The sequence below is a fragment of the Dermatophagoides pteronyssinus genome, unplaced genomic scaffold (assembly GCF_027571235.1).
Source record: "Dermatophagoides pteronyssinus isolate colony J.1.1.1.1 unplaced genomic scaffold, Derpt_VIB-CSIC_2022.12 sq0026, whole genome shotgun sequence".
NCBI classification, from domain to species: Eukaryota; Metazoa; Arthropoda; class Arachnida; order Sarcoptiformes; family Pyroglyphidae; genus Dermatophagoides; species Dermatophagoides pteronyssinus.
Window position 1 is genome coordinate 152545 of NW_027461550.1, and position 11481 is coordinate 164025.

The 11481-nt window shown below is 32.1% G+C and overlaps 4 protein-coding genes across 5 annotated transcripts; 1 reads left to right on the plus strand and 3 right to left on the minus strand.

Annotated features, from left to right (window-relative positions):
* The first annotated feature begins 203 nt into the window (after nt 1-203).
* LOC113791854 (heterogeneous nuclear ribonucleoprotein R-like) lies at nt 204-4427 on the plus strand. Of its 2 annotated transcripts, XM_075823338.1 has the most exons (8): nt 204-439; nt 676-735; nt 793-1201; nt 1284-1549; nt 1620-1758; nt 1821-2322; nt 2382-2542; nt 2597-4427. In XM_075823338.1, the coding sequence occupies exons 3-8, from the start codon at nt 1027-1029 to the stop codon at nt 3067-3069; spliced, it is 1716 nt and encodes a 571-aa protein (XP_075679453.1). In that variant the 5' UTR covers nt 204-439; nt 676-735; nt 793-1026; the 3' UTR covers nt 3070-4427. The 2 variants fall into 2 exon arrangements, with proteins under 2 accessions (XP_075679453.1, XP_027197489.1); XM_027341688.2 differs by lacking the exon at nt 676-735.
* A 182-nt stretch (nt 4428-4609) lies between these two features.
* LOC113791758 (PHD finger protein 10-like) lies at nt 4610-6171 on the minus strand. Its single transcript, XM_027341580.2, has one exon. The coding sequence runs from the start codon at nt 6009-6011 to the stop codon at nt 4776-4778; it is 1236 nt and encodes a 411-aa protein (XP_027197381.2). The 5' UTR covers nt 6012-6171; the 3' UTR covers nt 4610-4775.
* A 75-nt stretch (nt 6172-6246) lies between these two features.
* Hira (histone cell cycle regulator-like protein) lies at nt 6247-10107 on the minus strand. The gene is made up of 4 exons (XM_075823336.1): nt 9951-10107; nt 7560-9899; nt 6931-7501; nt 6247-6876 (listed from the first exon to the last, which is right to left on the minus strand). Exons 1-4 carry the CDS (start codon nt 9991-9993, stop codon nt 6369-6371), a joined length of 3462 nt encoding a protein of 1153 aa, XP_075679451.1. The 5' UTR covers nt 9994-10107; the 3' UTR covers nt 6247-6368.
* Nucleotides 10108-10171: 64 nt separating this feature from the next.
* On the minus strand, nt 10172-10902 carry LOC142645872 (uncharacterized). Its single transcript, XM_075823339.1, has 3 exons — nt 10647-10902; nt 10452-10570; nt 10172-10384 (listed from the first exon to the last, which is right to left on the minus strand). Exons 1-3 carry the CDS (start codon nt 10783-10785, stop codon nt 10268-10270), a joined length of 375 nt encoding a protein of 124 aa, XP_075679454.1. The 5' UTR covers nt 10786-10902; the 3' UTR covers nt 10172-10267.
* Nucleotides 10903-11481: the final 579 nt, after the last annotated feature.

Sequence of the window (11481 nt, forward strand, 5' to 3'; positions counted from 1 at the left end):
AAACCTAAAGCTTTTTCAACTTGTAAATCCATGTACTACTTCCCATCATCATTTTAACCACTTTTAAATTCTCAATTGTAACTACAACCATCAACTACTACTATTTTTAATACTACTACGACAAACATACATAACATGCAAAATTCGATTGTTAAGAAAAAAGAGAGAGAGAGAGAGAAACAAAAAATGATTTGATGTGTGTTTGTGTGTGTGTGTGTTGTATATGTGATGTAGCGAATGCCAAACCGGAAAATGACCAAACACGTGTGATGATAAAGATTTGTGTATGTGTTTGTGTGTAAATGAAAAGAAATGAATGAATTGAATAAATAAGTAAATGATGATGATGATGATGATGGCGGTATGTGTTATGTGACATCGGAGCCGGCCGACGTGACAAAAACAAAAGTGTTTTAGTTGAAAAGCCAAACAAACAAAGGTAAAGATAATCACGATAATTAAAAAAAAATGACGAGAAAAAATTTATGAATATTATTATTGTTGTGTTTTTTTTTGGAAAATTCTTTATCTCCAAATTGAAGATTCTTAATTTCTTTTCTTTTTTTGTAATTCGTTTTTCCGTCCGAATTGTTTATTATTTTTTTTTTAAATTTCCATTCATCTCTTTGTGTCTATCATTTTTTGTTGATTACTATTGAAAAATAAATCATCTAGTTTAAATTTTGTGAATGCATCAACAACAACAACAAAATGATTAATAAATAATCCATTAAGGTAATTGTTACAAATTGATTCTAATGTATTTTTTTTCAATGGTTATGTTTTTTTTAGATGGCACAAAATCAACAAAACAATTCGTCCATAAATTTCAGCGCCTTATCCATTTAATTCAATTCATCAATCCATAGTTGAATCAATATTTGTCAAATAAATTTATCATCTGTTTAAATGTAGAAACAAAAAAAATTCAACATTAATAATTGCAACGATAATACCTTCATTCATATTTTTTGAAATTTTTTATTTTCGATTTTGTTCCTTCACCTTGATTTAAAAAAAATAAAAATGGATCCTGTAAATATGTGGAAAACATCATCAACATCGACAACAACTTGCAATGAAAATGGTAGCGTACAAGAAAAAGCTACAAGTAGTTCATCAGATTCACAGATAAATTGCTCATCATCTACACCACCTGGACCTGATTCAAATAAATTAAAAGCTATACTTGAACGCACAAGTAAGTTTGGTGTATATTTCAATTCATATAACATTTGAATTGAATCATCGTCATCATAATATCTTTTTTTGCCAACAAATAGATTATCCACATCAAGTAACGGCTGGTCAACGAAAATATGGTGGTCCACCGCCCGAAATGCCTGATACAACACCACCGATTGGTTCAGAAATATTTGTCGGTCGCATACCAAAAGATGTGTATGAAGATGAATTGATTCCATTATTTGAAAAGATTGGAAAACTATGGGATCTACGTTTAATGATCGATCCACTTTCATCACAATCACGTGGTTATGCATTCATTACTTATTGTAACAGAGAAGATGCACAGAAAGCTGTACAAGAAGTAATGGCTATTCTTTTGAAATTTTTCTTTCATAATTTAATTGGGATCTATTTTTGATAAATATTTTTAGCTCAATGGACACAAGATACGTTCGAAAGGCTATCCACTTAAAGTAAACATATCAGTGCCAAATTTGAGGCTCTTCATCGGAAATATTCCCAAAGCAATGGGCAAAGAACAGATATTCAACGAATTCAATAAAGTCACTGGTAATTTTCAAATTTTTACATTAGGAATATTAATTCAAAAAAAATTTCCTCATTATTTTCAGAGGGATTGACTGAAGTAATAATTTATAGTTTGCCGGATGATCGAAAGAAAAATCGTGGTTTTTGTTTTCTCGAATTCGATAGCCACAAAAATGCATCGGCTGCTAAACGTAAATTAACGACGACTGGAATGAAAATATTCAAAAGTGACATTCTGGTTGATTGGGCTGATCCCCAAGAAGAACCGGATGAAGAGACAATGTCAAAAGTTAAAGTACTTTATGTTCGAAATTTATCAAGTGATGTTAGCGAAAATGAACTGAAAGAATTATTCGAAGAATATGGTCCTGTTGAAAGAGTTAAAAAAATCAAAGATTATGCATTTGTACATTTCGAAGATCGTACACAAGCATTGAATGCAATGAATAATTTAAATGATAAAGACTTTTGTGGCACAAACATCGAAATTTCATTGGCTAAACCACCATCAGATCGTAAAAAGAAGGAAGAAGTTCTCCGTAATCGTGAAAGAAGAATGATAATGATGATGCAACAGAAACAATTGTATGATTATATTTTATTTAATGTGTTTTTAATTGATTTGTTATTTTCATACATTTCAGAATGATGACTTATCCACGAGTGCCTCAATCACAAATTCGTCCACCGATTTCATCCATTCCTCCATTAGCTGCAACACCAATTTTACCGATGAGTAGAAACGTTCGAAATCGTTTTCCTCAGCCTTTTAATCCGATGTTACCAGTAACATTCAATAGACAAAGTAATTCGATTTTATTCATTGTAACTTTTTTACCAATTCTATTTTTTTCCCTAGATCCGAATGCCTGGAATCCTCTTATGTTTTATGATCCATCGGATTGGTGGTACGGAGCATCAAACCGTCCCGGACCTCATCATCAATTTAATTTTCCATGTTCGAATGTTCCACCGAATGCGGCTGCAGCTGCAGCAGCAGCGGCAGCAGCTACACAATGGAATGCATATGGTCTAACAAACGGCGGACAGGTGCCTCCAACAATGTCACCATATTGTCCGACAAATGCTAATGGACCGCAGAACACTAATCGCCGTAGCACTAATGGTACGGCTGGTCCAAATGGACAAGCAGCCGCAGCAGCTGCTGCTGCTGCTGCCATGATGAATGCAGCCGCAACCGGAACGGTTTTGGCTACATCCAATAATGGCAGCCATTCAATGTCCAATCCATCAAATCGTAAATGGAGAGGAAAGTCAAATCAAAATAATACAACATTGATAAACAGCAATAATATTAATAAGAGACAATAATTTTTAATTATTGAAAACAACATAATGTTCAACAAACATCAACAACAATCATTATGCCTGAGATACTCAATCTTTATATATTGGCTAGCGGAAATTCGCGGCAATGACAACGAACGATTTCGTTGCCGTATGCGTATTTTTTTAAGTTCATCTACAATTTTCTTCTTTTTTTTTGCTAAATCATTTTTTTTCTTTACTTAAAATCCAGTGAAAATTTTCACATGCTAACACCATACATAAGCATAAATTTAATCTATTTTTTTTCATTACGATGGCTCACATAATATAATCCTAAAATTTTCAAAAAATTTTTTTCTTGAACAAAAGTATATTTAATCGTTCGTATTGACACAAATAATTCTATATTATTGCCTTTATATAATTCATATGAATTTTTTTTCTCTTTTTCAATTCAAACACCACCTATACAAAACAGATAAATTCGGAATCCCGATTACATTCCATGATGAATCATGATCGAATGTAATTTGGAATTTCTGTTTTTCAAATGAAAATATCGGGATGAAATAGAGTTTGCACATGTGCCTCTCTGCCTTATCCATTGATCCACAAATTTTCTGATTTTTGAATCTTTTTTTTTTTTTTTTTTTTTTTTTGGTTCACACATAAATGAATACACTGAATTTAGCCATATAATTTCATGAAAATTATTATTACAAATCATTTAATTTACAATTTCGTATTTTCTTTTGTCTTGAATTTAATTATTACCTTTTTTTGTCCTAATTTTTTTTTTTCTTTATTCAATCTTTTTTCTTCTTAATTTCAATTGGTCAATCATTCAATTCGAAAAAACAAAACACCAAAACACATTTATTTCGATACAAATATATTTTTGCTTTCGTATTAATTTTCACATTAATTTTTTTTTTTTTTTTGCTTTTCATCCACATTTATCACAAATATGATTTGCCATTCAATTTTTTTTTTTTGAAAAAAATTCTCTCAAAACATAAGGATCTGATGATTTTTTAAAGCTTAGATAAATTATCAGCAAAAAAGACAAAATTTATCCATAACAAAACAAATTAATTTCAATCCGATCAGATACGATATTTTGAGCCATAAAAAGATCAACAAACAAACAAAAATTTTTGTCATACGATTTTCAATCATTTTTATTCTTCATTGCATACGAGCATCGAAGTTTCTGTCCAAACAAAAAAAGCCCAAGATGATGAATTTTCACATTGCTTTTGTAATAATCAAATTGTTGCTTGAATAAACGCTACAGCAATATATATTTGATCATGATCATGATGATGATTTGTGAAGAATGAAAAGAATTTTTTTTACTTTATTTGTATAATAAAAATAAAAATATTTTTACAATTTGATTTTTTTTTCTTCGAAACGTAAAATTTTTTACAATTTGAATTTTCGTCATCCCATTTGTGAACATTACAGTTACAAATCAAATTGAAAAAAGCGACAAGACAGACAAAAAAAATGATCAAATTTGATTTTGTTGATTATTTGATTTTTGATTATTGTATCCTTATTATTGTTAATTTAAAAATTTTTGAAAAAATTACCAATCTCTCTCAATATTGGTGTGTTTATTAATGAAATTAATTTTTTTACAAAAATCGAAATTGTTTTAAAATTAATCACTATTCGTGAATGTGTATGATTTTGGTCTAAATTAAACAATGATAATAATGATTTTGTCATGAATATAACGATCAAAATTTTCTTAGCTGATAACATGTTTCACAAAATACCGAATGTCTAACCAATGTTTGTCCATCTGGACTATGAATTTTGATCAATTCATGTTGCCATTGCTTATTTTGATGGCTAGCTGTCGAAATCGTCAATGGTTGCATTGATGTTTGCCTGGATGTTTCACCTGGATTTTTTGTCCCACAATTTGCACAGATAGCACATAGGGAACAAACCCAATGTCCTTGGGGAATATCAGTAAGTCCTACGCAATAAGTATGGTAACCGCGATCACATTTATCGCAGAACATCATTCTTTCTTCATCATGTGGATGGCCACATTTCTGGCATGATTTACAATCTTGGCATTGCCAACGATAAAGACGAATAGCGTCGAGTAATTCACCACTAATGTCCAGACAAGCAGGATGACAAATAACACCACAATCAGCACAGCAAAGTGGTTCGATATTTGATCCTTGTGTATCTTGTCTACAAATTTTACAAATCTTTCCCCCTTTCAATGACGAAGAAACTTCGGAAGGATTATCATTATTATGCCCATTTTGAAATTGAAGATTTGTTGATAATGGTTGAGAAAAATTTCCATTATTAAAGCTATCAAGTGGTGGTTCATTATTGTTTGTTGACAATTGTGAATTATCCATAGATTCCTCTAGTGATTTCATAGGTGGACTTGGTGCACTATGAACTTCGCCGCAGCTACATGTTGAATCATCATCAAAATCAGATAAAACATCTGACCCATCCATTTCTGAATCGGTATCGTTTTCATTCTGTTGATTTCTTGTCATCTGCAATAATGATGATGATAATTTATCGAAATCAGGAGCTACAGGACCATGTAATACAGTGTTTAATGGCAAATAATTAAGTTCTTGTGTTGTGTATTGAAGAAACCAATCTTGGTACTGATTGGGAAGCAACGCGATTGGATATCGACGACCATTACGCCAAATTGGTGAAATTCGCCGTCGCTTTCTACTCCATTGTCGAAGGCCTCTATTTTCACGTCCTAGACCCACGGGATATTGAATCGTATAGGTCTGAAGATCCATACAAACACGGCGATCTTCTTTTCGTTCTTGATTCAATAGTCGATTATAATCAGAAACAGACTTCATAACACGATGTTGAATGGTTTCAGGTGTCGGATTACCGCGACTTGAAGTTCGGCTACCATGTTCCGATGTTGTTCGTGAATTATGATTTGGTGTTGAAGATGAAATACTCATTACGAATATAATTTCTGTGATGAAATGATTTTAAATCGTTGTCTAAAGAAAAATTTTAAAATTATCAACCACAAAACCAAACAAAAAGAAATGAAATCATACACAAGCACACACACACTGACACACACACAAGGGACCATTTGTTTCAGCCACTGCTCCAAACAACGAACTCAGATATGTGATTCCTGGAAAGTTTTTTTGTTTTGATAATAGAATGAGAAAAAATTCAAATAAATTTTCGGCGGCAATTTTTCGGAAAATAATTTATTTTTCGAATTCTTGAAAAACTCTGTTAATTATCAAAAATGTAATTAAAATATGAAATTTTATAAATGAAAATTTTTCAAAAAATTGTTATCACTCATTTTGAGTGAGTTTTTGTTCGTCTTCATTTTTATTCGAATCGCCAACATTAAAATCATTTGATGTCGTTCGAGTAGCAAACGGATTTTTCAGCATTGATTTTGTTGAATTAGCGACTGAATCGAGTGAATCTTTGAATTCTAGATATAATCTTTGTAGGCCTAAATTTGAAGCTAATATCGATAGAATTTCTCGTAATAAATTATGCTTATTTACACCAACAATGCTTTGAGTATTTTTCTGTTCCAACAATTGAAGAGAAAATGGTGGACCAAGTAAATTCTTACATAGTTCTTTTAAGCGATTTTCAATATTTGCCGCATGCATACCACCACCATTTGAATGCATTGTTACTAATTGTTTAACAAAATTAAGAATCCAATATCGGTATTCATCTGACGATCCAATAAGCTTAGCAATTTCAATTTGTTTTTCCATAAAACTCATTGCGCTTTGTTGTGCCATCGGTATGTTTGAGGAGAAAAAATTCATGATTGAGCGACTATCAAAAATCAAATAAAAATTAATAGTCATGATTAGTGTGAATGTTACAAACCTTGGAAATTTTGAAAATGATGAAAGTTGTTTGATAGTATTTACTGCACAAGGACGAAGTTCGGTACAAGAATTTAATGGATCGTTCAAATCGTTAAGAAGACACCATGATTGAAAATCGGGTTCGAAAATATATGTTCTACCGTTGGAAACGGTAACAATCGGCTTAGATGTACTTGATACTGATGCACCTTGTAAAGAGAATTGCTCAGACTTTTTTGGATCTAACAAAAGAGGAACCAAACTCTCGCCGTGAACTAAAACTTTTGGAATACGAAAATCCCAAAGCCATAAACGAGCATTACTTGTTATCATTAGAAGATGAAATTTATTGGCGCAAGTCATTCGTGCCACTGGAGAATCTAGAATAACTGGAACGAATAATCGTCGTCCATCGCTCGAATGGAAAACCTGTAGGGTATAGTCTTGACAGAAACAAGCTACCAATTCTTCGCTACCAGCAACCGCTAATATTGGATCGGAAATCATTACTGACCAATAAAGTTGATCATGGACAAATGCAGATAATTTACAGATACCGCTTGATGATAGTGGATATTCAATGCTTACAGCTAACAAATATAATAGATATTGAAGGCATTAAAGAATTTTGTTTAGAAAAAAACTTACCGAATTGTTTGCCATCTTCAGATCTTGTAAATAATCGAATACTAGACTGATTCTGCCTAGGCAATCTTGATGGTGGAAAAATGAAATTGGGTGTAGAAGAAATCTGTGATGATTGCTGCCCATTAGCCGTTGTCATCTGAATATTAAGATTTGGTGTAGAAGAAGAAGGTTTTGTTGTAGTAATGTTTATCATAGATGATGAAGATTTATTTGAGGAAGAAATTTTTGGCTCTGTACATTTTGTCATTTCATTATTAGAAATGGTCACGGTATTGATTGAATCTTGAGCACCAAAATTAGATTTTGTTAGGCTTATTGGTGCACCTGATATAGATTTGCTTGCTTTACGTTTTGCTTGCCGCTCAACTGATGTTGTTAGTTGTTTGCTTGGAGGACGTTTTAATGATTTAGAACGTTTGATAACAATTTCGTTATCAGAAGAATCATCAGATGATTTGTTTTGCATAACATTATGATTGGTCGATGAAGCTAACTCATTTGGAAATGATGAATTTTTAAGAATTTCTCCATTGGTTTCAGATTCGCCATTCGTTTGCATTTTATCTGTTGGATCTTTGGCATTCGAATCCAAGGATTTTCCGAATCCATTGAAAGAATTACTATTCAAATACTGATATGCTTCGTGTAAATTTGATCCAGGATTAGATTCATCTAACGTTTCGATGACAATTTTACTTTTAGATTCACTTGAAGAGCTGAAAGAAATTGGACGTGAAGAGGCAGAGCTTGAAGGTGGTTTTTGTTGATTACTAATCGAGTTATTCGTATCGGTATTGTTAGCGACCGAATCTGGTGCCACAGTCGTCGGAGGTATGAATAATGGAATTATTCTTCGGCGACCATCAGCAGAACGAATTTCTATTTGCTTATCGGTAGGACCTTTTGCTAGTCTTCCGGGACTATGATTTGTTGATGATTTCGGTGGCTCTTTGTTTTCAACCATTGATGATGATGATGATGATGATGGTGAGGTAGTTGAAGATTTCAATAGTGTTGTATTTACAGTTTTTTTCTGCTCACTATCATTTTGATTAGTTGAATTTCCTAATTGTTTCACTGATCCATCCGAATTGAAAGATAATCCATTTTGCGATGATTCATTTTTCTTATCATCTTTTTGTTGCAACAATAAAATGTCCATATCTTCGATTAATTTATTTCCTATGGAATTTGTAGGAGAAAACAATGAATTTCCATATAATTGTTGTAAAAATTGTACACGTTCTTCTTGGTCGTAAATTGAACCCAATTCTTTTGGATCGAATTGAAAACAAATCACGCCACCGTCGACGGAACAAGCTAAAAGTTGATAACCACATCTTGACCATGATAAATCGACAACAGAGTTACCAAAAACATCATCAATGACGACCAATGGACGTTGTCTAGCTGTCGACCAGATTGAAATGGACCGATCACGCGATCCGAGAGCACAGATGCAATGGGTTTTGAATTTTTGTCTTTGACTATCTTTCACATCCTTGTTATTTGTTTCAGCTTCATTTTGGCCCTTTTTCTTTTTGGGTTTTGCAAAAAATTTAAACATATTTGGGTTGAAACGTGCGCATGGTATAGCTTTACGATGTCCAACAAAATCGCGCAAAAAAGACCAATCCTGGCGCTCGATTATTTTAGCAACCGAGCCACAATTGTTCATCGCCTGTGCTGAGACCAAATATTGTCCTTCGGGCGACCATGAAAGTCGAAGAACATGTGTTGTATCACCGCACTGTTCGAATGGTTCTTTGATGCAAACTTCTTCCGACCAATCGGAAATGCGCCATATTCGCAATGTTTTATCAGCAGATTGTGATGCAAGATATTTTCCGATAGGATCCCAAGTAACACCTTTCACTAAGCCACAATGTCCTTTCAGAATTTTCGCTATCTCTGGCCAACGTTGTGCATTCCAAATGACGATCATGTTATCGATTGAACACGAAGCTAAATATCTGTCATCATGAGACCAGCTCAAATCTAGAATATCACCGGAATGACTACGCAATGTAGAAACTGTGCGGTAATGCTCTGTATGGCCCTGATATCTTCCGCCTAGTTGCCATATCATAATCAATTTGTCATCACCAGCTGAGGCCAAATAATTGCCCGCGTGTGACCATCTTACACTGTTGACACATTGAAGATGACTATCGATTTGGCATAAAAGTTTTGGCTGATTTTCATCATTTTCTACTTTGGTCGATATGACAGCTGAGAAATTCCAAATTGCAACCCGACCACAATCATTTCCTTGGCCACCAGTAGCGAATCGAGTCCCATCCGGATGAATATCAATGGAAAATATTGAAAGCGGTATACCTGTCAAAAGGATATATCATCGATATATTAAATACCTAATTGAGATCTAACCTTTATGTTCTTGTTTGACCCAATTTGGCTTTATTATCTTCATATTTTACTTATATAAAACCATGAAAACTAAATTTTCAATTGAAATGAAATTCACTCGTTATAATTTAATGATGGCAATTATAAAAAATCATTGACTCTATGGTCTATATACACCCTAATTAGGGTTATAATAGCGTACAACAAATTATGAAAAAATAAAAATTCATTTACGAAAAATCTAATTTTTCATTAATGTTTCTTTATTAATTATTCACAAAATTTTATAAAACAAATCTAGAATTTATTTCTATTCAAGACAATTTATAAGTAAATATTTATCGAGGTTGAGGATAACGTTTTAACATTGTATTTACTTGAACACGAGTCAATTTTTGTTGATGAGGAATCGGTTCATTTTTGTTCGAACCAAGTTTTGCTTTTTTTTGGTTTTCCTGTTAATGGTGAAGTTGGTTAGAAAATCACATCTATAATTAATACAAGAATAGATAGAAGTCTTACCAAAAAGGTGTTATAACATGAACGAAATGATTTGATCTGTTGAGAGCATTTCTGTTCATCAAAATCATACTGTTTCAGGCAATTCATCATGTCCATCATTTGGGAATTGCATGCCAATTCTGTAAATTGAATATAATTAATCATTCGAAAAATTTTTATTTTATCTAGCAAACATATGTTCAATAATGAATTTACCAGATGAATGGCGATCTCCACCACTAACATAATCTTTTAATTCTAGTTTTTTACATTCAGTAAAACGATAAGGTGGCCTTGCCGGTTTTCGGCCATTTTTCATCCATTTATTCCAAAATAATGGTTGTGTCGTTCGCATCGTTTTTATATTTATAAAAAAATACGAAATCAAAAAAACTACAACAATAATGATGATATTCGATTTCAAACTGAAAATATCATATCATCTTGGAACATGCATGTATTTTTTCATAATATACAGAAACATGTTTATAGATTTCAAGTAAATTTTTTTTCTCCAATTCTTTTATCATTGTATGAAAATGTGGCCAATGTTTTTTTTTATCATTTCCATTTAATTACATTGATTCGAAACGGGGTGTGTATTTGTTGTTTTCTACTGTCGACAATAAAATGTTTTTTTTTATCTGTAATGTATCCCAACATCATTCATTGTAATTTTTATTATTACTGTCACCATTCTCAATAAGATATGTACACATTTTTCATTCTTTTCTCTTTTTTTTCTCATCTTTATTTTACTATTAAAAAAAATTTCGATTTCATTTCTGTTTTCATCACATATTGTTGATATATGAGAATAAATGACGAAAAAAAAGAGAAATACCAATAGAAAAACAGAGAACAACTCTAATCATCATTATTAGCACCATAAAAACTACGACCATTCTAAGATGTTTTGGAACAACGATCATTATTATTGAATAATTTTCTAATCATAGAATTGAAACATGAGTTCGAAAATGTCAATGGAAAATATATGATTTATATGATGATAAAGTATTGTTGACCTAACTTTGATATATTATCGAGA